Raw genomic sequence first — 27500 nt, forward strand, 5'->3', positions numbered from 1 at the left:
CACCCTTCTTTCCCTCTTCCCCATCCATCTCTCCCTCTTTCCCACTCCTCTATCCCTCTTCCCATCTCCTTTTCTCCCTCTCCTCTTTATTATTACCGACAGCGAAGCGACGGTAATATTTGCTCGTATAAAATAAAAGTTAACCTTACTTGGCCCTTTGCGAGTATGTCGTTCCAATAATGTTTTGAATGGCCCTCATAGTTTTATATCACAATATGATCCTCCTTTTAAAGTTTAACAATCATGTCATCATTCTCGTTTTCAGGACTTCCTCATGGAGACCTTTCTGCTGTTCAAGGACCTGATCAGCCGCAATGTGTACCCAGCCGACTGGGTCCTTATGCACATGACTCAGAACCGGTATGGATGGAGAAGGGTGTTCTTATGACATGAGAAGTCAGTCTAAAAAAATAACGACAAGGCTGCAGGAAGGAAATGTACATCTCAGTAGAAAATATGGCGAGGATTTGCTTTCATGAAAAGGGAAAATTAAGAAAGAGACCAAAAGCCGATGACATAAAGCATCTCCTCGCGCATTCAGCTGAAAAGTTTGCCTGCCGCGATGGAGGCACTTGAGCATGAAGAAAATTATACTTGGGATGAGTATTCTTGAGGAACAAGTACCATTGGTTTTAATAAATCTGCACAATGAGCAGATGCTGTAGGACATAAAAGCAAAAGCATTAGCATAATAAAAAAGAATTGGGAAGTTAGTAAGAGCAAATGGGAATTCTGGCGGTCGGTCATAAGGCGACGATTTAAGAGAAGACTGTATTTTTTTGTTTTTTGTCCACAGAGTTTTTCTTCGAGCCATTTGCCAATTTGCAGACATCCTCAATCAAAAGTTCCTCGATGACAGCAGCTTTGAATTGCAGGTATTGCGAACGCTTATCTTCCTATTTCCCCTCTTAATTATTTAATTTTGGTCCACATCCGTGCAAACACTCTCGCAAACTTATTCCGTCTTTGTTCTTCTTGTTCGAGTTGGATGAAGACATGAGATGAAGCACAAAATGTTATATTGTAGATTATGTAGTATTAATTAAAAATGGCCTGACGTAGAATATAACGGAGAGGATTTCCTTTACATCTTCCATGGAAGTAATATTTGCTGGTGCATTGTGCAGCCTGTCAGCATGACCCAACCACTTCCATAAAGTCGCTCAAAATAAACTACTACTTCTACCACTACTATAACAACAACAACAACACAAACCACCAGAGCTCTCAGACAGGTCATCTGGCTAATGTACTCAGGATGGACAGTGTACACATCGCTGCCTTGACCTGCATGCAAAACACCTGGATGGTAGTGTTGAAGATTATTCACACCCAGGCTTGATGGCTCAAACGTGGGCACACATATCCCAAAGCTCTCCTGTCGGTCTCGCTCACTCCATAGAACACAGGACAGAAAGGAATAGTGTCTCCACTACGACAAATTTTTCGTTAATAATATTTTTTCCCCGAGTGTCGTTTCCAATTGCAGTTGTTTTCAGTCTAATCTTGAACTGTTTGTCTTTACAAGAGTGGGGCTACGGAAGACCAAGCTTAAATCGAGAGTGGGATAGCTTGATAAGAATTGGGCACAACCAGCAAAGGGAATAAATGAACAGGAAAATAGATCGAGAGGATAGGAGGAAACACTGAAACCAGCAAGTATGAGGGTTAGGCTATGAAGGGTTAATGGAGGTAATAAAGATCATGCGTCAGAATGGGGATATTGCATGACATGAAGCCTGCTTAAAACCTTTGAGAAGAGTGGGACAGAACAGCTTCAGGAAGGCGGTTCCATACATGGGATAAGTGACGAGCAAAGGAGGTGTCGGTGTGTAGTCATCCTAAATTTTTGAAGTTTGACCAGAAGGGTTTAACTGTAAGAACGCATGCATCCTGGAGATGCTGGGGAGGGTGAGAGTCCTGAAAAAGCAGAGGGAGCAATGTTGGATAACAGACAGTATAAGCCAGATAAACCTCCGACCTTGTTCTTCGGCCTCATAATGGGAGATTCCAATAATGTTGAGGGCTTTAGATTCCACAGAATCCAAGAGACATGTTCTGCTGCAGCTCGAGCCTGCAGTGCTCCAATGAGAGATATGGACAAAGGCCTTGCTAACCAATTTTGAAAACAATTGTCTATCATACACAGTATGCCTGATTGTTTCCAAGCTACATACACTTCTATAAATCACTATTGTCAGGGTGTCGAATAAGCCCAATAATACTGCAATTTAATTTTGTCCTGTTCATTTGGGTTGCTTTTGGAGTGACAGTGAGTTCAAACCATCTCTCATGTTACATACAATAACTCCAGGGGTCATCCGACCAAACCCTTGGGAACGGGTCCTCCTGATAAGCGGTGAGATACTACCTCTGCTGCTCCAGTAGGGGTATTCCCAAAACCCCTTGAGTAATCCTTCACTCTCTCCCTTTCCAACACCAGGTCTGCAGAAGCCTGGTGTTGGCTTAGTGGTTAGGATGGTGGCTTGGGATCCCAGGGTCCTGAGTTCAAGCCCCGTTGGCTGCTGAATTAACACCAGGGGGTTGACTCAGACTGTCATCCTTCCGAGGTCGTCGAAATGAGTGCCAGTGTACTGGTCCCGGTGTATGCCCCGGTTAGAATAGGTGTACCATATCCCTGTGTGTCGTAAGAGGTGACCAGGGTTGGCGTCAGGAAGGGCATCCGGCCATAAAACATTGCCTCAAGAAAAAGCCAAACCCCTGCACAGTAGGGAAAAATGGCTGTAAAAACGGTCATTTTTTACTGCTAAGGGGGACACTGTATTAGCGTCAGAGCTGCGTCCCAACCAATGATGCAGCCAGCAGGCACAGGCTGCATTCGATAGCGAGAGAGACCCGGTCTGCAAGTGAATTGTTCACATTGATCGAGATCGTTGCTGCACCTTCATCAATTTCACGAATGGGTGCTGGTCGTCGATACTCGTGGCCCTCACTGCTGCGCATGGTCGGCGGGTTAGCGTCAATATGCGATGTCATGACAACCACATGGTCCCTATTTCGTTCCACAAATTTATTTTATACCTGGACCTTAGTCCTCATCCGACAAACTGCATGATTTGAGATGTAATACATCTGTCAGGCTTTCCTCTCTTTTCCTGATGGTGTTTTTCTTTTGGGATCAGCTTCATGAAATTTAATTGAGATTCTATTACTCAAAATCCTTCATTAACGAGCCACTCGTAAACTGCTTATGCAATTCTTTTTGGCACTACTGTGATTATTATGGAGAATTGTTTTGCTGTCCTTCTACTCTTAGCAATGCTAGTGTTCCAATCCTTGAATGTTTATATATTTTTTTATTCTTGATAAAGTTCCGTTGTTGAACACTCCATCCTCAATTCTTGCATTCCTGGATTCTGTTGCTGAGTCTCAAGACTTTAAGTCATAGATCCCGGTCTCAGAGTTCTGGATAGTGCTCCTGCAGACTTTTCATCACAGGTGACTCTCCTGGGAAATTGTTTATCACTTCCCTGCTTTCACGAAGGATATGTCAGACAACTCATCTTGAGATGATTACTGCAGCAAAGGCAGAAGGGCAATCACCTTGGAACCTGCCAGAGAATTCTGTGTGCAGAATTGCCCTTCGGTTAGGATTGCTACTTGTGTTATTCGCTGTGGCTTTGATGAACATCCACCCATTTTAAAGCTTGGCAATGCGGTTATAGATTATAATGCTTGTTATTCATGACTTAAATAACTTTCTACTTGTTTTACAAGCAGCTGGCTATGACTTGTATATGTATATGATCCACATCTTGATAATTGCATCAACTATTCGTAGTATTGTGCTGTGATTTATCATTTGGTCTCGTGTCTGAATTCAATCCTGATTTTGCAAGACGAGGTTTCGGAGGATCTCCATTTGTAAAAAATACTTACAACCATAATACCTTTAATCTGTGTGCATTTAGATTTTAAATGACTTTCCTTTTGACAAGCTACTATTCATTCTTAGCAAAGCTAACAGCTATGATTACAATATATTGAACTGGCTTTGTGGCCAACTTTTGATCCCATATATATAGGGGAGTTGCAAACACTCATATGCTATAAACAAGCCCATAAGAGGAGTAATCAGTACCTCTGTGTCTGACTTGTTGAGAATTAAACCTTTTGTTGGTTGTTATCTCCATACATGCGGGTTTCAGACAGTGGAACAGAGCCCTCCCATGTCTGAAAGTGTGTGTGTGTTTTTGTTTGTTTGGTGTGCCACTCCTACAGTTCTGGGCTAATTACATGCTGCATAAGATCAGTGTGAGTGTGACCCCAATTAGTGCTTCAGGGTGTTTTTTCTTTAATCTTTGCCGGTGGTCTTGGGGAGGGGCGGGGGAGGGGTGCGGTGGGGGGGGGAAGGACGATGATCCACAACTCATGGACCAAACCATCTCCTCATCAGTGCTCTGTTTCCTCCTCGGTCACCAAAGTGGTGACGATGTAGATCCATGTGACCTCCCGTGCAGTCTTTGGGGAACACCCCGGAATGCCCCATCTCAGTCTCTTCCTTTTTTGTTTCATCCTCCTTCGGTCACATCCTTGCTTGATGGGATAGAGTCGGCAAAACCCAAGAAGCCGCAAGGCCAGGGCACCAGGCCACGAAGGCTGCTGCACCCAGCTTGGTTCTTGTTCCCATCAAAGTCGTCATGTTCAGCATGGCCTTGGATCCCACTAACTCAGTCCCGTGCAAGTGGAACTTAGCAAAAATGGGGTCGCCAAAGCTCGGGTTGTCGTCCTCAGCATGATGGGGTCAGCAAAACCCAACCAGCCACAAGGCCAGGCCGCGTCCCAAACACATGTCGATCAGCGTGACTTCTGGCACCACGTGCAGAGCCTTCTAGCTCACCAAAGCTGCTGTCCTCTGCTCGGTTCTCACTCCCATTGAAGTCGTGTTCGGCGCGGTCCTCGATACAACAAAACTCAGACTCTCGTCCTCAATGAACGGAACTTTGCAAGAGGGAGTTCGCCAAAACTTGGGCCTTCTCTCCCGGCAACATGGGGTCAACAAGTCCTTCCAAGCTGCATGGCCTGGCTGCGTTACAAATCTATGTCAAATGCAATGATACTGGGCGATTTGTGCACATCTCTTCCCATCGAAGCTGCTGTTTTCGGCTTGGTCTTTACTGCCTTCAAAACTCATGTATTCAACGCGACCTTCATTTCTTTTCATCCCAGATGAGAGGGATGCGGCAAATCACACTGCTCCCCCCCCCCCCCCCCGCTACCACCGTGTGTGTGCACGCACGCACGTGTATCAGACCTGTTTTCTCCTGTACCGTCTGACATATGAGACGACAAAAGATCTCCACCACAATCTGCTTCTGCTGATCCATTCCACATTTGAGTAGGCGACTGGGTCCCTGGAGGTCTCTGTTGATGGTGTTTAACCAGGATGTTTTAGTTCTTCCTCTCAGTCTCTTTCCATGTGGTTGCCATGTCAATGTCTGGTGGGATATTTGTGGCTTGGTGGGCTTATTTGACGTCCAAGCCATGTCGGTCTTCTTTTGTTTTTTTTGCAAAGTATCAGACGTGTATGTTGCTTTGTCCTCTTTCTTACTTCCGCATCGGTTACAAAGTTGTTCAATTCGATGCCAAAAATGTTCCGGAGGCATCTCCTGGTCTGCCAGGTCTCTGCGGCATACAGTATTGTTGAAGCAACATCACTGTTGTAAAGTTTGATTTTGGTGCTGAGGCTGATCTTCATGCTTTTCCAAATATTGTTGAATTGATTGAAGACACCACCAGTGACTGTGTTGCAAGTAGATTGACCTGCTTTTTGATGCTTTAATATGCAGTGGATAATCGGAAATGTTGTTTGATCAGGTGATTTGAATAAGATGGAAATATAAAAAAAAATAAAAGTACAGCATTGAATATAGCTAGCCTTTAATCGATATGAGAAACAGGATTGAATGAGACTCACCATTATTATAAGTGAAGAACGAGATGAAAAGTCGGTAGGCGACATGGGTGGTCGCTACATAATTGCATACTAGTCATACAGTTTTTGACGAATCGTGCTGAAAATTTTTGACAAAGAGGTTGATTATAGTGCGCATAAAAGCCTGGAAGCCGATTTTTGATTTTCAAAAAAATAATTTTTTTAGGATTTTTCAAAAATTTCAAAGTCCCGTTGCTAGACAACGGTGGTGTCCATAGCAAAAGTTCTCAAAAGCATAGAACTAGATCCTGGTATGAACTTACTTGTCAAGTTTCATCAAAATCGGTTGACTCATCTGGCCTCCAGAGCTGTCCATCCCATGCAAACAAACATATACAAGCCGGTAGGTGACATGGGTGGTCGCTACATAATTGCATACTAGTCATACAGTGTTTGACGGATCGGGCTGAAAATTTTTGACAAAGAGGTTGATTATAATGCGCACAAAAGCCTGGAAGCCGATTTTTGATTTTCGAAAAAATAATTTTTTTAGGATTTTTCAAATATTTCAAAATCCCGTTGCTAGGCAATGGTGGTGTCCATAGCAACGGTGCTCAAAAGCATAGAACTAGATCCTGGTATGAACCAGCTGTCAAGTTTCATCAAAATCGGTTGACTCCTCTGGCCTCCAGAGCTGTCCATTACATACAAACAAACAAACATACAAACATACAGACAGACGGAAAAAGTGAAAATAAGGGTACTCTCGCGACCACCCAATGAAGGAGGAAGAGTTTTTGTTTTTCATGTAAATTGAAAGCGTCCCATCTTTCCTCACCTTCCTCAACTACATCATACTGGTTCCAGATTGGGCTTGATTCGTGGTCTGCCCTGTCAGACAATTGTTTACTTTGCAGACTGAGATTTAAAGCCGATGGTGATGAATCACAATCGGGGGTTGAATTAAGTTTTATTATTGAGCCTAATATGGTCACAAATAAAAAAAAAACAGCAGTATGTTGTCCTGATGAGTCCACAACAAGGGTGAAATCTAGATTGACATCTTTGCTTTCATCTATTTGTGACCAGAAGCTTCTCAGTCTGCAAAGGCTTGAGTGCCATTCGGATGCCTCCCAGTTTGGAGGTGATGTGTTGGTGTAATTTTTGTACATGACGTCAGCATCGTGTCTTTGGGTGATTTTAATATTCCTGCCTGCAAACCTGACTGGTGATCAGCAGGGCAGAGACAATGCTCGTGTGACGGGCGACACTTGTTGCTGGCAGGTCATGCAGCAAGCACTGTGATGGGACGCGATTTGTGCCCTGCTGCCTCGACAAGTAAGGGGGTTCGATTTGATATGTATGTGTGTGTATATATATATATATATATATATATATATATATATATATATATATATATATATATATATATATATATATATATATATATATATATATATATTGTTAGCAAAAACTAACCGTGCTTCCCCATTGTCTTGGGTCACTCACCTGCAGTGAGCACAAGGCTGCACTTATTGTCAGATATTTTCAGTTACGGATGCTTTCCGACAGTTCTGTGATTTCTCCCGGTGTATCGGCTTTGATGTCCATTGGCACACGAAATTTCAGCATTCTCAGTCACCCAGAAGGTACATCTGTCATGAACGATCATTAACATCTGTCAGTCAATGAGTCAGTCAGTTTTTAGAATGAGCTTTATATACTATTATCTGGGTATGCTTCCCCATTGTGGTGGCAGGATTTCTACTCCGGCCACTGTAAAACCATTCACTCCGCAAAACTTTCTAAAAGCATTAAAAACAAAATCTGAAAACCCGCTCCATGGGAGTACCTCCTGTGCATGTGCAGATGCCCTTCACAGGACAGCTCACCAGATGATGGGATTGGGACAAAGCCTTTGGAACCACCAATCTTTGATGATAGGAGGGAAATCATGGGGTGACATTCCCTGGTCAGATTGCGGTAGTGTGTGTGTGTGTGTGTGTGTGTGTGTGTGTGTGTGTGTGTGTGTGTGTGTGTGTGTGTGTGTGTGTGTGTGTGTGTGTGTGTGTGTGTGTGTGTGTGTGTGTGTGTGTGTGTGTGTGTGTGTGTGTGTGTGTATCGGGGTGGTGCTGAGGTGTCATTTCCTTAGGTTAACCTGAGGCGGTCCCTTCGGGTGGGTGCCTGGAATGTCCTATCCCTAAGAGAGGATGATCACCTGTCTCTGTCATCATCTGAGCTCAAGCATTTGGACATCCATATTGCAGCACTCTCTGAGGTTCGGAGATCGGATTGTGGTGAGATCATGGCAGGTGGTTACACCTACTATTGGTTTGATCGCTCTGATGGTTACCATGCCCAAGTGACTCCAATGATAATTTAGGCAACACCTGTCAATGAGCATATTATGAGACTCAGGATTCGTGACTCCTTGGGTGTCATTTCCCTGGTCTCTGTAAATGCTCCGACTGAGGTGAGTGATCTCACCGTGAAGGACACATTCTTTGCCACGCTCGAGTCTGTGGTTGATCAGTGCCCCAGGCAAGATACTCTTCTCATCATGGGGGATTTCAATGCATCGACTGGAACTGATAGGGATGGTTATGAGACATGTTTTGGTCCCCATAGGTCTGAAACTGTGAACCAGAATAGTTCTAAGTTCCTTGACTTTGCAAGAAGTCATAGACTGAGGGTGGCTGGTTCATGGTTTCAGCATTCACAGGCTCCTCGCTGGACTTGGTATTCTAACAATGGTGGTGTGGCAAAGGAGATTGACCATGTGCTCATTGATGGTCACTGGAGAATCATCCAGAACTGCAGGGTCCACCAGAGTGCTCAGTTCCTCAATACTGACCACAGGCTTGTTGGAGCAACTCTGAAGTTTCAGCTTAAATCCAAGAGAATGGGACCATCCCAGCGAGGCTGAATGTTAGCAAGCTCAAGAATGATAGGGTAGCTGAGGAGTTTGTGAACAGGCTGAGTGGAGATTTGGGTGGTCTGGGTACTTTGGGAGATCCTGAAGAGTTGCGGAGTGCCTTCAAGACCACCGTCCTTGATGTTACCAGTGGATGTCTTGGAACTCACCGGAGAGCGAAGAATAATTTTGTCTCTCAAGGGACACTGGATACCATTGTCCAGTCACAGGGCCAGGCTTAATGGCAGAGCTGAGCTGTTCAGGGAGTTCAGGCGTAAAACAGTACGTGTGCTGATGGAGGACAAGGAGGCCTATGTGCGAGGAATCTGCAAGGTGGTGGAGCATCACCTGTGGTCAAGTGATTCTCGTCCTGCTCAATGCTTGCAGCAGAATTCCCACTTTGTGTTTCTCCAAGCTCATCCCTTGGTGTACTGCAGTTAGAGCGGAGGGTGGTGGACTCTTGACAGCTGTGAGATTTGGTGATACAATCTCTTACTTATTTCCAGTTTTTACTGGAGTTCTTCAGGAGTGTGTACTGGCCCCCACCCATTTCAGCACTTGTATGGACTGGATTCTGTGGAGGATGTTAGAGAGATCAAGCTGCGGTGCATCGTTTGGGATTGTCAAGATCTCTGACCCTGATTTCGCAGACAATGCAGTCATCTTTGTGGAGACTTTAGATATCTTTTTGGGGGCCCTCGAGGTGCTGAATGAGGAGTTGGAGCTGCTGGGATTACGGGTATCCTGGGTCAAAACTAAGATCCAGGCTTTCATTGACATCTTTGATGCTGCTATCCTGTCTGTATCTGTTTTTAGCGAGGATGTTGAGGCCATGGAGAGATTTACTTACCTTGGCAGTGAAATTCATGTGTCTGCTGACTGTGATCCAGAGGTCAATAGACATTTGGGTCGGGCCTGGGGAGTCATGGATTCACTGGATCATGGGGTGTGGCGCTGCCGGTACCTGTGCATGAGGATCAAAGTCCGAATCTTCTGGACCTTGGTGCTTCCGGTCTTGCTCTATGGATGTGAGACTTAGACTCTGACCAGGGATCTGAGATGGAGACTTAATTCCTTTGGTACCAGGTCTCTTTGGAGAATCCTTGGCTATCACTGGTCTGACTTTGTGTCCAATGAGCGGTTGCTGAGAGAGAATCAAAGGAGATTTGTTACCTGTATAGTCCCTGAGCGTCAGCTGTGGCTGCATGGACATGTGACTCGTTTTCCTGATGACGATCCTGCTCAACAGATTCTCTCAGTGATGGAGCCTCGTGAGTGGAGGAGGCCAATCGGCTGACCGCGTGCCTCTTGGTTGCAGCTGGTTGATTAACATCTGAAGGAGGTGGGGATGGGCCAGGTATCTGCCTGTTGCATGGCCAGACAGAGGCCACTGGAGTACCAGCAGAAAATTGGATGCAGCGACGTGCTGCTCTGGTGCATCCTCCTATACCTGACCTGACCTGACCTTCCCTATTGGCTAAAGGTTGCTCATTTGTATGTTTTTTCATGTATTTATTTTCTTTTATTTTTTTTGTTTGTTTGTTTCTACATTTACAATGTTGAGGCTCGTATATGAGCCAACACACAGAATGTATAACAAGGGGAGCAGGAGACAAGAGGGGCAGGAGTGGAAATCACAAAACAGTGGGGAACAGGGACATGAGATCTGAGGAAGGGTGATGGATGGGGCGGGGTCCACGGGGTAAACAATATGGACACTACAGGGACTTTCAGGTCCTTACAAGACGGACTTTCAGGAAGGAAATCAGGGAATTCAAAGGAGGTGGGGTTGGGCTGCATTAATGCGGGTAGAAAAGATCGTGGTTTTAGATGGGCGAAGATAAGAGATGGTGGTGAACAGCTGTTTTGAAGACTTGGAGGGAAGCGTGGGATTGAAGAGGGTGTGTGAGTTTGTTCCAAAGGTGGGAAAAAACGTGGAATGAAAGAATGAAGGTTAGCAGTGATTCTGGATTATGGTAGTTTTACCAGAAGTGGGTTGCTGGCAGACCTTAAGCTCACAAACCATATCACAGACAGGGCGGGGGGGGTGAGGCTGGAGAGGAGATGGTGGAAGACAGAAAGACCACTGACCTGCCTGTGGTGAGAGAGTGAGACACCTTAAGACTCAGCCTCATTTTGGGGGAGAGATGGTAATCTCATTGAGCAAATGAGATTGTGAATAGAAGAGAAAGATGGTGAGCAAGAGCAGCAGAGCAGGTTTTTAGGACACGTGGTCTGATGTCTTCTGGACCGGTTGCAGAATCTAAGTCGAGGTTTGACAGCAAACTCTCCACTTTGTCTGGTCAATTGGATACAGAGTCCTGGAACCGCTCAGTGCGACTGGGTAAGGTGGATACAGAAAGCGATGGGGTTGAGAGACAAGAATTAGAAGCAAACACGGAGTTTAGGCATTCAGTCTTTTCACGTGGAGTGTCAGCTCTGCTGCCATTTGAGGAAAAGCAGGGTTGGAGGAGGAACATACATTAGAAACAGACTTAAATAGAGGCCACCAGGATTTGGAGGAGGGAGACAGGTTTGAGAGTTTTGACTTGAGATTAAAAATGTTTTTTCCTGGCTTTCCTGAGAGTAGACACACACTTGATCTGAGCTTTGTGGAAGGAACTGAGATTGCCTTCAGTGAGATTGCCTTCCATGAGGTGAATGCAAGTTGTTTCAGGACAACTGCCTCACCACACGCTTCACTGAACCATGGGCGGGAGGAAGGGTATGACAACTGAAGACGAGATGGGATAAATCTGTGCATGAGAGAGAGCAAATTTCCTTGAAGGAATTCCCAGGATGAGTTGATGTCGGAGGAAGTAGAGATGGGAGATCAGTCAAGAAGTTTGAAGGCTGCGAGGAGACCCTGCCAGTCGGCTTGAGTGAAATGCTGAGGTGGTTCTCTAATAACAGCCAGAGAGATGTTTACTTTGACGAGCATGTGGTCAGAAGAACCTATTGGAGCAGAGGAAACACAGCAGATGTTATCAGGGAAATTTGTCAAAATAACATCCAGAAGAGATGGAGTACCATTGGTTGAGATCCGGGTCGGGAAGTTGAGAGATTGAGTCAGTCCCAATGAGTCACAGAAGTCTTTTGCTGAAGAGCCATGGCAGGTGAGGTGAGAGAGGTACCCACATACAGCCAACTGGCATGATGACAATTGAAGTCACCACAAATAAGGAAGAGAGGGTTGGGATGAGAAGATAGAAGTTGGTCCATGTTTTCAAAGAGTGAGGTGTAGATGGAGTCATCACTGTTTGGTGGACGGTACAACACACATATAAACATGAGGTGGGAGTGGAGGGGAATCCGTAGCCAGAGGTATTCCTGGGGGTGTGGGTGAATGAGGGCAGTGTGTGGAGAGTGGGGAATGGAGCTTTTGATGAAAAAAGCAACTCCGCTACCAGGCTGAGGTTCAGTTCTGTCATCCCAGAGGAGGGAGTAACCAAGGAGAGATACCAAGGAGTCAGAGACGTTTTGAAGGAGGAAAGTTTCTGTGAAGCAGATTATGTCTGGTTTGTCAGTGGCAACCTGTATGGAGAGATCTGTCAGGTTTGAGTGAAGGCCCCAATGTTTGAGGTCCACACTGTTAAGGAATAGGGAGGGGAGGAGGCTTTGGTGCAGTTGTGGGGAGGGCAAGGGTAGGATGAGGGAGGAGTGGGGCATTTAGGGAGAGTTGTTAACAGAGTCTGGGGGATTGCAGAAGATCTAGGGGAGAGGGCCGGATGAGGAGAAAAGTCTTGGTGGTGATGGGATGAGGCACAGTGGGGAGTAATAAGAGAGGGGGCAGAGGGAAGTTGAAGATTGGAGGAAGTGAGTGATGGGGTGGAACAGAGAGGGCAGGGGAAGGACACAGCTTTGTGGGAGTGAGGGAGAGATTATAGGAAGCAGGGTGAGAGGGGAGAGTTGAGGGAGAAGGGTGAAGGGGGAGTTTTGGAGAAAGGTGAGAGGGAAGCTTGGAGGGGGGAAGAGTGTGAGGTTGCTTTGAGAGTCAGGGGTGAGAGGGAAGCTTTGTGAGAGAGGGGAGTCGATAAGAGCAGACAGCTAAGTGGACGGATGTTAATGAGGGAGGTGTGGAGAGGGGAAGGATTAGACTTGGTAGTGGTATAGTGATAAATGGAGCAGGTAGTGGGAGGTACAAGACTTGAGGGGTTGGGAAGAGAGGGAGATGTGATGAGAGGAAAGAAAGAGCTTGTTTGTTGTGATTTAGGAGTGTAATGATTGAGAGAGTGAGATAGCTCTTCGGTTAGAATGGAGCTCACAGATGTTATAACACCACACAGTTTGGGACACCAGAGGATGAGGTGATACAAAAGCATAAAACAGTGAAGAGGTGCTAAGAGCAGAGGTAGGATGAGCGGCAAGATGGGAGGGGTAAGGAGCGTGTAAAGCAGGTGAGGAGTTTGGAGGAGGTGGATTTAAGGAGCTGGCATGAATTGGCACTGAAGTTGGAAACGAGGGACGATTGAAGGAACATGAACATGCATTGCATACTGGGATTTAAAAAAGTTTTAAGTCAGAGATGCAATTAAAGACATTAAGTGAGGGATGCAATAAAGGAGAATTAAGAGAATGGAGAAAAAGAAACGTCGTAACAGTGGGACGTTTTAGACATGGGATGAAGGAAAGGTCAAATTGAAAACAGTCTTTTGAAGAAGAAAAAGAGGAGTGAATTATGACACAATACAGAGAAGCACACACGTGAAAGAGGATGTTGAAACATTTTAAGAGCCTTTTTTTTAAGATAAGGTAAGATTAGGGAAAGGGAAGGTTGAAGAAATAATTGTGAAGGTGTCTGGTGAATTTGTGTCGGAAAAATGAAGGAAGAAGATTTGCGAAAGAGATGTCATGTGGTTACATGGGGTATTCGGTGAGAAGGGAAAAGGCTTGTTTTTTTGTGTTTTTTATATTTTAAGACATGAAACAGAGGGTACAGTTGGGAGGCAGAGGAGGAGGGTGGAGGGAAAAGTGGAGAAAATAAGAACTGATGCTAATAAGGAGAAAATACAAATAAACATGATCATGCACATAGACGGGAAGACCGGTCAGCCTCAGGGAAACCCGGTATGACGAGACCGATGAAAACTCACCAAATGGCACACATTTTGAAACAAAACCAAACGAGGAACACACAGTAAATATGGAGGCAACAAAAGCAAACAGTCCAAATATGAGAAACGACTGGAAACTTGTCTTTGAGAAAGTCAGCAGAGACCCCTTGAGAGACCCAACCGTCACTCAAAAACCAGAACCAGAAGTCCCATTTACGGACGCTTTCCCACGATTCTGTGATTTATTTTCCCAGTGTATCGACCTCGATGTCTGTCAGCACACAAAATTACCTTGCTTCTCCCATTGTCTTGGGTTGCTCACCTGGATTTCTTTTTTTCATTTTTTTTTTCATTACTTCCACCACCGAAGGTGAAGGATGTTATGCTTTCACCCCCTTTCTGTCTGTTTGTCTCTGTCTCTTTGTCTGTTTGTGTACATGATATCTCAAAAAGTTGAGGACGGATCTCGATGAAATTTTGTGGACAGGTTGGGTGTGTGGAAAGGACTAATTGTTTCGATTTTGATGAAGATCTGAATCTGGATCGGGATACGAGAATTACTTAATTTTCAAAGTGATTCTTCACCACTGAGAGATAGGGCCAAAAACGATATATGACATTATGTTTCAAAAATGCATTAGGCCCGATATGTTCTCGTGGATCAGGCACTACATGGCGGAGGTATGCACTCTACCGGGAGCCCTTCTAGTTTGTTTATGTTTGCGTTTACCGACAATTTCCAATGGTTCTGTGACCCCCCCCCCCCCCAGTGTATTTGCTTCGATGTCTGTCAGCACGCAAAATTTCAGCGTTTTACATCATCTGGAAGGTACCGATCATTAATATCAGTCAGTGAGTTGGTAAATGGTTAGAATGAACTTTATATATTGCATATTTGTGTGTGTGTGTGTGTGTGTGTGTGTGTGTGTGTGTGTGTGTGTGTGTGTGTGTGTGTGTGTGTGTGTGTGTGTGTGTGTGTTTTCATGCTAATGTGTTATTCGCACTTCTTTCCAAACAATTTAATAATTAGATGATTAATTTTTGATGTCATTTACTATTCGTAGTTATTAATTGCCGGAATCCTTCGGATTTCAGCAAATATGTTGGTCGGTTGTGTGTGTCATTCTGTGTGTCTGTCTGTCTGTTTGTCTGTTTGTGTGTTTGTTTACCCTGTAGCAGCCACACCATTTCAGCGATCATGACCAAACTGGGTACAGACGTCGGCCATGGTCCAACTTAGACACTTGTCGTTTTTGGTGAATCTTGGTCAAAGGTCAAGGTCAAGGTCACTGAAAAACCGATATTCTTATTTTCGCAATAACGTCCGCTAAAATGGTCGTATCGACTTCAAACTAAATCCAAAATGTGCATCTTCCAATACTGCATCCAACAATATGTCTCATTGGGGTGTCACACCAACACCCTTCTTTGCGGTCGGGGGTCTAATATTAGGGGGATCGGGTCATAACTCTCAAATTGCGATAAAAACGCCATTTCAAGTCCGATTGACTTCCAAGTTATGATCATGACCAAAGTAAGTGCTGTAACTCATTAAATAGTAGCACTATCGACTTATAAGAACCAAATTGTTTTCCAGGTTTTTGTTTTTTCAGAGATCATGGAGATATGACAAAGTTATTCCAGCAATTCCTTGCTCAACGAGCAATTTCATTTATTCCTTTATACTGGAGTTTATACTTTATACCACATCACCTCTTTCTGAATAATGGCGGCCATGATCAGTCAATCAGGTCATTATAAGCAGCAAGAAAACCAGAAACAAATTTTGTAAAATAGTTTATAGATACAGCATCTGCTTTGAGGATAAACACATATCCGTCCCTTCTATCTTGTCTCTGCAGCTCTGGAATAACTACTTCCACCTGGCAGTGGCTTTTCTGACTCAGGAATCTCTGCAGCTTGAGAACTTCTTTCTAACCAAGTGGAAGAAGATTATGAGCAAGTAAGGAATTCACCGAACGGTGGCTCAGGTGGTGATCAAGATTCCAGCTACAGCTGCTAAAGGATAACCTTGTTTAAAAAAAAAATCTTGTGAAGCTAATTATACAAATCTTTTTTATTTATTTTAAATTTCTCTACCTTGTTGGAACAGCCATGGATGTGGATTTTATTGGATGATATATTTATTGATTATATTGGATGATGTTCTTATTGGAACAGTCATGGATGTACACCAACCAAGTAGGCCTTTGAGTTTTTTTGAAAACATGTATTGCATCTGCTTAATGACACTACTCTGCTTTCACTATCGGTCCTAGTAGGAGAAAAAAACACTTGCACTTTGATCAACAAGTCAGTCTTCCAAGGGTTGTTTTGAAACCTTCTCATTGCTCGACATTCAAGAGACTATTCAATAATTGTGAAAGAGTACTTATAGGAATTGTAAAACTGTTTATGATTAGCTGCTCCAGTCTGAAAAGCAATCATTTTCTGCTGAAATTGCTGTTATACTCGACTGTAACTCCACGATACCTGACCCCCACAATGATATCGGGCTGTTGTAAAAACATTTCCTTTTTGTTTGAATCTGACCCTTTTTAGATTGTAGCATTTCACCGTTTATGCTGCTTGGTTTTTCCAGGTACGGAGACATGCGCCTACAAATCGGATCAAGGATTTGCGAGAACTGGTACAACCTTGGTAAGTTGTCGCGATGACCGTCCTGACATCCGCATGAAACGCCTCTTCTTATGAGATTTGAATAATAAATGTCTCTTCCCAAAAAATTATTTACTGTGCATGCATGACTCGTGGCGAAATAACAAAATATCCAATCCAATTTATTTTATTTTTTTTCCAATTTTTCCTCCAAAGAAGCAACATTCAAGAGTAAATGAGGTTCTGCAATGTGGAGACATTACGTTTGAAGTATTAACTCTTCCATCTTTTTCAACCTTGTGATTTGACTAAATGAAACAACAAAAGTATAATAACTGCGAATATTTGCCACAATTGGGTATCTTACAGGGATGATTAAAGCGTGGGATGAAAATTGCGGCTGTTTCTAAATAAGAGGTTTAATGAGGTTGCCAAGGCCGCAACGTAATTCCTCAGCCCTCATGGCTACGAGAAACATCCTGGACCGAACATGGGCATGTGGGAACGCCGTCCATCTTGTGCACCATCCTCATGAAATACATGCCACTCGGGAGGTCCATGATTCGTAAAGATTCATGGACATGGAAAGAGGGCCGGCTGGCTTCAAATAGATTACACTGTTTATCAAAGGCAAATCGATGTGAGCTTGCCCAGTTGTGAAATCGTTTGTTTATATTTTATTCTATTTATTTATTTTTTTCAACATAGAATTGGGCAATTTCATGTACTGTGAAAAGAAATATCTTCTCTGTTATCACTTAAATGAAAACACACTTTTGTCCATTCTTGTTCGATGACACCGGTACATATAGCAAATGATCAACGCTTCGGCACATACAGATTTCGCCAAATTAATATATCTCAGAAATTATAATTGATTTTTAAAATATTTTTTTGCAGCTCTTGTTTAATTAAATATGTAATAATATGTAATAATATATATGTAATTAAATATGTAATAAAAATATGTAATAATAAAATAATTTTTAAACAAATTTAATTTTTCACCAATCCTGACGTAGTTATTTCAGAAATGCATTCAAATTTGGGCGTGAATAAAGATTGTTTGGCCTACTTACCGACACTTGGAGAACAGAAAAAAAAATTATTTTCACTTTTATCATTCTATTCTTTATTTTATCATCAACTTGCCTTCCACATGGGCCATAGGGTATCTGTTGATATAGCTTTGACACTACTCTTTAGTCCCACTGGCCAATGCAGGTCTAAACCTAGTCCATGCTTCAAATTGTGAGGAAAACCTCAATGTTTACATTTGTTATATGCGCATTGATGCTATGATACTAATGTTATCCTACATTATGAAAACTTCCAGCATGTAATAACATATTTTTGTGTCCAAAATGTGTGGGATGAAGGAAGAGTGAGGTGACGGAGTTCAAAATGGCAATACACTGTCAGCGGGGGCAATAGGGTAGATGCAACAAATTTGGGGAATGAAGGAACAGCAAAAGAAGAGAGATGCCATAACTAAACCCTAACCATAAAGGCGAGAATTAAATAAATAAAAAATACTTACCTTTTTATGAACAAGTCAACCCCCTCTTCCCCCTTGGTGCAGGTTCAGAAAGTGTTCACAATCCTTGACTTTTGTCACATTTTCTTGTGTTACAGCCTGAATTTATAATGGATTAAATTAAACAAAATTTTATCACTGATCTGCACAAAATATCCTATAATGACAAAGTGAAAACATGTTTTCAGAAATTTTTACAACTGAATGAAAAATGAAAATCTGAAATGTCTTTCATCAATAAGTATTCAACCGTTTTGTGGTGACACTCCAAATTGAGCTCAGGTGCATCCAATTTCCTTTGATCATCCTTGAGATGTCTCTACAACTTGATGGAAGTCCACTTGTGGCCAATTCAATGAATGGGACATGATTTTGAAAGAAACACCTTTCCATACAAGGTCCCACAGTTGACAGTGCACATCAGAGCAGAAACTCAACCATGAAGTCCAAGGAACTGTCTGTAGAACTCCGATAAAAAATTGCGAGGAGGCATAGATCTGGGGAAGGGTATAAAACAATTTCTAGTGTTGAAAGTTCCCAAGAGAACAGTGAGCTCCATTATTAGGAAATGGAAAATGGAAAGAATATGGAACGACTCAGACTCTTCCTTGAGCTTCTTCTTCCACAGGGAGGTGAACAAGAACCGAATGACCACTCTGACAGAACTACAGAATTCCTTGGCTGAGATGGAAGAACCTGCCAGATGGACAACAGTCTCTGCAGCACTTCAGAAATCTCATCTTTATGGGAGAGTGGTCAGACAGAAAGCAATTCTGAGGAAAAGGCACATGACGGCTTGCTTGGAGTTTGCAAACAGGCAAGTGAAAGACTCTGTGAGCATGAGGCAAAATATTCGGTGGTCTTCCGAGATGAAAATTGAACTCTTTGGCCTGAATATAAAGTGTTATGGCTGGCGGAAACCGAGCACAGCTCATCACCCATCTAACATCATCCCTACCTCGAAGCGTGGTTGGTAGTGGTAGCGTCTTTCTATGGGGATGCTTTTCATTGGTAGGGACTGGGGGACTTGTAAGGATAGAGGGAACAATGAGTGGAGTCAAATACTGACAAATCTTTGAGGATAACCTGCTTCAGAGTGAAAAATACCTTAGACCACGGAGAAGATTTATGTTCCACCAGGATGACCCCAATCATGCAGCGAAAGCAACACTAGAATGGCTTCAGAAGAAGAATGTGAAAGTCCTTGAGTGGCCCAGCCAAAGCCCAGACTTGAGTCGTCGTCGTCGTCGTCGTCGTCGTCGTCATCATCGTCTTACGGCTGTTTCCATGCTTGCATGTGTAAGTTGTGTTTCATTTAATGGCTGCTTTCCAGGCTGCACGATCCCTTGCTCGCCCTCTTGTTTGGCCTTTAACTCTAAGATCATCTCTCAGCAACACATCCCATGTTTTCCTTGGACAGTCTCTCGCTCTCCTTCCATTCACATTCACATTCATATTTATACACCTCATCACACAACTACCCAACCACATTCTTTCCACATGTCCAAACCATCTTAACTTACCCCTATGCATAACCTCACTAATGCTTTCTATACCGAACATATCTCTTAATTCCACATTTGGTTTCCTATCCTTCAGTGTCACATCACACATCCACCTCACCATTCTCATTTCATTTCGTTCACACCTCCATTCATCCTCCTTTTTGATCACCCATGTTTCGCTGCAATACATCATCATGCTTCTAATGCAAGCTGCATGGAGTTTTCCCTTTAATCGGAGAGAGGTCCCTTTCGATGTCAAAAGGGGTAACAAGTCCCTAAACTTCCTCCAGCCACTTCTGATTCCTACAATCACTGCTGCCTCTACACCACCACATGCACTAATCATATCACCAAGGTAACATAATGTATCTACACATTTTTCTTGAATCACCATGTCCACCTCATTATTCCACCACCATGCATCCTCATGTCTAGCTGGGCCCTTCGACCAGCCACATGTCTTTTCAGTCGCTCGCAGCAGCCCATCTTTTAAAGAGTTGCAACAACATTCTACATCCTCTCCTACCATCGGGTTTCCAAGATTCATTTCCAGAAGTTCCCAATAGAAATATTCCTTTACATTCTGATCTCTTATTATTTCATACTCTTCTCCTGAGGACGTAAGGTTTCTTCTTTTCCCTGCTCCAACTTAACTTCACATCAAACACTAGCAGCCGATGTTGTAAGATACATTCGCCACCTATTTTCACATCGCCAAGCAACTTCCTATCTCATCTCCAAACTGGAAAGTCGTCTATCTGGCTCTTTCTACCTCCTGACTCATAAGTGATCAGTCTGCTCGGCCTTTTCTTCAACATTGTGTTGCAGACGACCATTTCTAAAGTGTCCCCAAACTCAAGTATTCTTACACCTTCAGTGTTTCTAACTCTGAAACCTGACCCACCATGCACACCCTCATATCCTTCTGCCAATACTCCAACATGTCCATTCAAATCCCCTCCTATCACAACAACTTCTCTCTCACTCATCCCTGAAACAACATGCACAAGTGTGTCCCATAACTCATCCTCCTCCTCCTCCTACTCATTTAATCCTATCTGTTGCATTATGTTGATACAACTGTTAATATACGCTTATCAAACAACAACTTTGGGACTATAACTATTCATTTACCCTCCGAACCTCCAACACCTTCTCCACCCACTTCTCATTCACCATAATCCCAACACCACCAGTTCCAGAGTCACAACCTTTCCAAAATAATTTGTACCTATCATTTCTACCTCGGACCATTCTTGCAGCACCTCCCCTCCACCTTGTTTCTTGCACACAGCATACATCCACTCTTTTGCGGCTCAGTTTCCACTATCTCACCAGCTCGACCACGCACAGTACCAACATTCAGACTAACAAGTCTCACAACTATCTTGTCATGCAGAGTGGGTGCTTTATGCATGACAGGTTTGGTCCCATTTGTCATTTGTACAGCCATATATTTCAAAGAAGAAGAGAGTGAGGAAACCCATGTATAAAAGCCACACTCCATTGTATATGCCACAGCAACCCCAGACATCAGTGCACTTACATGACCTGATGCCGTAACACCAGCAGTCCAGTGGCCTCGTGGATGACACACCCCAGCCCACTTCAGGGACACCCATCCATGGGCGGCATGGCACTAAAACAGACGGGGTATTATTCACCTGATGATGGAGCAGCCTCCCAGTATGCTACGACTGGGTTTGGGCTCCATCAGGTAGTATGACATACTACTATCCTGTACTATCAGGTAGTAAGTGCCAAACTGTTGAAGACACACACCCTGTACCCTCTGGACAATGCAGCAACACTGCCCAGTGTCACCACAGCAACTAACCCAGATGGGGAAGCACACAACTCAGGTCCCCATTTCGCCAAAAGGCATATTTCCCATTGAGAATCTGTGAAAAGACTTGAAGATTGCTGTTCACCGATGCTCTCCATCAAACTTTACAGAGATTGAGCAAATCTGCAAGGACGAATGGAAGAAAATCCCCAAATCCAGGTGTGCAAAGGTGATGCAGACATACCCAAGAAGACTCGAAGCTGTAATCGCTTCCAAAGGCGCTTCACCAACGTATTGGTTCAGGGGTTGAATACTTATTGACCCAAGGCATTTCATTTTTCATTAATTTGTCAAAATTGCCAAAAACATGTTCTCACTTTCTCATTATGGGGTATTTTGTGTTGATCGGTGACCAAAAAATTAAATTTAATCCATTTTAATTTCAGGCTGCAACACAACAAAATGTGACAAAAGTCAAGGAGTGTGAATACTTCCTCAAGGCACTGTATTTGCACATTTTTCTTTCATCTCGTTCTCAGAAGATTGTTCTTGACATTATTTGCTCCTCTGAGCACAATCACTCTAAGCAAATCGACATACAACTCGAATGGCACCGGTATTGCGCATCCCTCCCCAAGACTGAACAGTTTTCATTTTGTATCCCCCTGATAGTCCGGATCTGCATCCAGGCTTTAATCAAAATCTAATCGGCTTGTTCTCATCCACCAAATTTTGTCCGAATCCGTCCATAACTTTGTGAAAATATCATACTATGCATCGTTTTTGATCCCATCTATGAATAGTGAGGAATGACATGAAAAATAAAAATATTCTCTTATCCAGATTCGGATTTTCACCAAAATTCGAATCAATTCGTCCTTTTCTCACAAGCAACCTGTCCACCATTTTTCGTCCGAATCCGTTTGGATATTTTTTGAGATATCCTGCCTCACAGACAAACAGGGGTGAAAACATAACCTCCGTACATCTTCGGTTGCGGAGGTGAAACCCCATTTGTTTGCCTTTTCACTCCTCACTCAAATGATTGGCTTCTTCGTATGATCAAATTCAATGTCTACCTTTCTCTATATCGTAGCACCGTCACACTCGCCATGTAATACACTGCGTGGTTTACTATTACTTTTCCTAGCAGAATTACCTTTAATGATGATCAATCTTTTGTTATAGTCAGGTAAGGAAGAGCTGATGATCAAAATAGTCTTACTACTATGGTAATCTCACTACTGTGGTAATCTCACCACTAATGTCTGGGAAGCAGCTTCTGAACTATAAACAAGATGACCACGTAGGTCACGTTTCACATGAAGGGCATTTGGTTATTAATGCCATTTTAACTTGCGAAAATCGAAGATTTTTTCAAGGTTAATGGCTCGTGGCGTGCGTTATTACTTGCAGAATCGAAAATTTTTCAAGTATATTTGTTTGTCGATTTTGTTATCCTGTCTGTCTGTCTGTCTGTCTGTCTGTCTGTCTGTCGCCTACAGGTCACAATTCCAAACCGATCGTCATGAAACTTTACCAAGCTGTCGAGGTAGTCTCACCTGAGAAGCCTTTTGATTTTGAGGTCAAAGGTCATCTTGAGGTCAAATTTCTGAAATCGTCATTTTTCATCAGATTGACTTGAAGTTTCAACAAGATTTGCATATTACGTCACTGAATTGGGAAACCAACTATTTTTGAGATCCGAAAGTCAAATCAAGGTCAAACTTCAAAAATCATCAATTTTCATCCGATTAACCTGAAAATTAAGCAGCAATTGCATAGTGCATCGCTGAAATTGGAAACCAACTGTTTTTGAGGTCAAAAGGACAAAGGTCAACTCAAGGTCAAACTTTAAAAATCAATTTCAATCTGAAACATAATCAATTTTCATCTGATTGACCTGAGCTTTGATTAAGATTATCAATTTTAATCTTAAAGAAATGGACAATTTGATGTATCCATGGCAACCTTTGGAAAGGGGGTTGGATTTTTCAAGTAACGTGCTCGACACGACATCTTTTTCTTCTTTGTATGTTTATCGCCTACAAGTCACAATTTTAAACCGATCTTTACAAATCTCCACCACATGGTGGAGTTCATCAGAAGCAAGAAGCCTATTGTATTTTGAGGTCAAAAGGTCAACAAATCGGTTATTTTACTCAAATCCTCAATTTTCATCCCATTAACTTGAAATTTGAAGAGGATTTGCATATCAAGTCACTGAATTCAACCACCAATTGTTTTTGAGGTCAACATTGGCCAAAAGGTCAACATATGTCGAATTTCTAAAATTGTCACTTTCCATCCGATTGAGTTGAAATTTGAAGAGGAGTGGCATATTTGGTCATTGTATTCAACCACCAATTTTTGAGGTAAAAATAGGCCAAAAGGTCTCCTTAGGCCAAAGGTCAACAGCTTAGTTGAGATTTCTAAAATCCTCAATTTTCATCCCATTGACTTGAAATTTGAAGAGGATTTTCATGTTATGTCACTGAATTAAAGCACAAATTATTTTTGAGGTCAACATTGGCCAGAAGGTCAACAAATGTCGAGTTTCTAAAATTGACAATTTTCATCCGATTGACTTGAAATTTGAAGAGGAGTTGCATATTTGGTCATTTAATTCAGCCACCAATTATTTTTTAAGGTCAAATTTGTTTCATGGATTTCGCAAGTATCGTGTTATGCTTGACATCATTCTTGTTTTATTTTGCTCTCTACAGATTAATATTTAACACCTCAAACTCTCAATACACCCTCCCAACCTTTTCACATTGCCTCCACCTGGGTGATAAAATTACTTTGACAACACTGTTTTATTAAATTTAGTTGTCAAAATAAATGGTTAACATTTCGTAGCAAGGCAGGCATATTGTCATTGCTATTTTGTTTTTATTTTTCAACTTGTAAACCTTGATATTTCCAAATCGAATCAAGACAAACATAGTGGCTTTCTTCGATAACTACACATTGCACAACCAGGATGCAATTTAATCGCAAAGTCTATTTTTCACTGCAAGGAAGACATACTCAGCCCGACAGTGAATTGGACATGTAGCATTCAGTCAGCCATCGGTCTGAACAACATTTTCTCCATAATTTTGAAGATAAATCTTCTCCAGTTTGACGGTTCAGAAGAGGAATGCCATGACCTTGAAGCAACTTCAACAGCAAGCTACCCCAGCCTTTCAGCTTGTTTTGGTGGCACAGAGCCAGAAAGAAAAGCTTATTTAGCAGTTCTAAAGAATATGGTACCGCTTGAATCTGCTATTGGTGAAACCAATGGAAGCACATTGCGGAAGATTATGTCGTCCTCGAGGTACTCGCTGAATACATTGCTTACATATGACGAGGGCATGAGCAAAACTCGAACAGCACTCAGAAGAGCGCATACCTCCACCAGGCTAAACAGTTTACATTTTGTATCCCACTAATATGCCAGATCTGCATCTGGACCTTAAACAAAATCTAATATATTTGTCCTTTTTGCACACCTAACCTGTCCACCAAGTTTTGTCCGAATCTGCACACAACTTTTTGAGATATCATGCCCTGTATCGTTTTTGGGCCCCTCTTTCAATGGTGAAAGGCCCCTCTTGAAAAAAATTTTATGTCCGTATCCGGTTCTGGATCTTCACCAAAATTTCTACAATTTACCCTTGTCATACACCCAATCTTTTCACCAAATTTCGTTTAAATCCGTCCAATAGTTTTGTGAGATATCCTGACCACAGACAGAAAAACAGATATACAGACAGAACCACAGACAGATTAGGGGTGAAAACATAACCTCTGTCCACCTTCGGTGGTGGAGGTAATGAAAGCAATGAAGACTTGCTTTAAAATTAAATGTGGGGGTATTATAATTTAACTTTTGGTTGCAGGCCACTCCAATGCTTCAAGCTGCACATGTTTTATATATAAAGGGTGTTCCCAAGAGGTGATAAGCAACACAGCTGAGTCTCGGTATAATGAATAGAACAGTTTTCCTTTTGGGAAGGATCAAATATTTTTTTTTAACAGGGTCTAAGACTTGTCTTTTGTAGTTACTGTTATAAAAAAATTCCGCACATATTAATACACGTAGACATGCACGCATACACTCACAACAACAAACAACAAAAAATATCAAGGTGAACCAACAACAACACATTGGCAAAGTTCTGGCTGCCTAATGAACTTTTTAACAATATTGTCTGAAGAACATAAAAGGAGAACAGAATGCCAGGTGCCAAACACCCTCTGTTTGTGAGACTCTGCTCAAAAGGAATCCGAAGGGAGGTACGGAGTGTATTCTACTCAGATGCTTTAAGTCTCAGCAGCAGAGATAACTGCATGTTTGGGTTTTCAAATTGTGCTGCTGTTGGTGAAATTCTTCGACCTAGTGTACTGAATGTTAAACTTCCCGAAAGCCTGAATTCTGCCGTCCTACCTAAGCCACCCATGAGGCGACCCCACCTTCGTAACAGACTGACTACAGACCGTTCACTCTATGCGATCACCCTTGTATTCCTCGTCCCTCTGCGCTGTCTCCATTGATCTGCTGTTGATGTTTGTTGATGGGAATGTATGTTTTTTTCCCCCAACCCTTCCATCAATAATTATCTGTGGATATATCTTGGTGAGAAACTCAGAATGCGCAACAAGTATTGTTGTTTCACAGTGAACGTACATTTTTCCATTTCGTATTTACCGGATCGATCCTCCTATTCTTCCTCTGCTGATTTATTCGATGGACATTGAGATGCTCTCTTTTTAATCCCCCTCCTCTGCGTTGACACTTGTCAAACTGGGGCCATTGTTGTAACCTTCATCGATCGCTATTTGCAATGCAGTATGTAAATCGTGCGCATATAATACAGCCTTATATATTTCAAACATGTCATTTGTGGCATCTACATTTTATTACACCATGGTCTAAATTATTTCATACGAGGAAGAGTACGCATTCCCAGTGGCGGGGAAAGTTTCTATCAATCCTATCCTATCAATTTAAATTATTTAATAGACATTAAAAATATAAATTGTGTTGCACTCTCGGTTTAACTTAAAGAGCCAAAGCTCGGAGCTACATACATCACCCACCGCAAAATGGTGGTGTAACATCATGGGGAGGAGGTTGGAATTGACGAAAAGGAGGGCAAGATATCCTGGTTGTGAAATATAATTTGACATCAACATAAGCGGGAGACAGATGAACACACAGACACCATGGTTCGCAATATATAATTAATAACTTCCCTTTCAAGGAATTTCAACAAAAAAATGACCTTTCGGCCCATGAAGCCTGTACAATGGTTACCAATCTATGACAGTTTTTTTTGTCTACAGTCACCAAGGCTCATGGAAGAGTGAGAACACAAAACGGATCAGGACACAACAGGAAAAAAATGCAACTCCCCCCCCCCTCTTTCTCCCCCTGTCCCTCTCCCCTCTCTCTCTCTCCTCTCTCTCCCACCCTCTTCTCTCTCTCTCTCTCCCCCCCCCTCTCCTCCAACTCCCCCTCTCGTCTCTTCCCTTCCTCTCCTCTCTCTCTCCACCTCTCCTCTCTCTACCCTCCCCCACTCCTCTCTCCCCTCTCCTCTCTCTCATCTCCCCTCTCCCCCCTTCTACTTATTCCCCCACTCCCTTATCTTGCCTCCTCCTCCCCTTCCCTCCCACTCTCTATATATCAATACCCTATCCTTTTTAAAATGTTGACTGAATGACCTCCATCACAGAGCATCAGCACCACCGAAGCAGCTTCCTGAGCAAGGGTTATACTCAGTGGTTTGCCATTGCCTTCCCTGCAGTAGTTTGGACAGGAAATTGTAATTTGTTCAAGATGTCGGTGATGGCTCGCCCTCTCTTCGCGAAGGACACTTTGGGGTATTTGTCTTTATCATCCACCAAGTAATGCCAGCAGATGGGACACCCAGTTTGACCTCAATCCGAGGGACGGCACACACACTGATGAATCACCCTGTCTGCAAGACACCAACATGAAAGTTTATAACTGTGTCAGGATTCAATCCCAGGCTAGACAGCTTAGAGGCGAGTGTGGAAACCCGAGATAACCTCAGGATAATTCCATTGTTGCTGTTGTATTTTTGGTAAAAACCCAACTGGCTCATTAATGACCTTCAAGCAGAAGGATGGCTATCTGTCTGCCTTGTCTTGACTGGTGTACATTTGGTGCCATGCCAT

The 27500-nt window shown here is 42.9% G+C and overlaps 1 protein-coding gene across 1 annotated transcript in view; it reads left to right on the plus strand.

Moving 5' to 3' along the window:
• Positions 1-27500, plus strand: part of LOC147033942 (dedicator of cytokinesis protein 1-like) — a 681090-nt gene that overhangs the window by 427797 nt on the left and 225793 nt on the right. The window contains exons 29-32 of the mRNA XM_085873660.1: positions 266-360; positions 797-875; positions 15727-15827; positions 16467-16525. Of these exons, the coding sequence (XP_085729786.1) occupies positions 266-360; positions 797-875; positions 15727-15827; positions 16467-16525 (334 nt within the window). The remainder of the gene's footprint in view (positions 1-265; positions 361-796; positions 876-15726; positions 15828-16466; positions 16526-27500) is intronic.

The sequence above is a fragment of the Eptatretus burgeri genome, chromosome 1 (genome assembly GCF_056783735.1).
Source record: "Eptatretus burgeri isolate ZD-2024b chromosome 1, Ebu_testis_v1, whole genome shotgun sequence".
Classification (NCBI taxonomy): domain Eukaryota; kingdom Metazoa; phylum Chordata; class Myxini; order Myxiniformes; family Myxinidae; genus Eptatretus; species Eptatretus burgeri.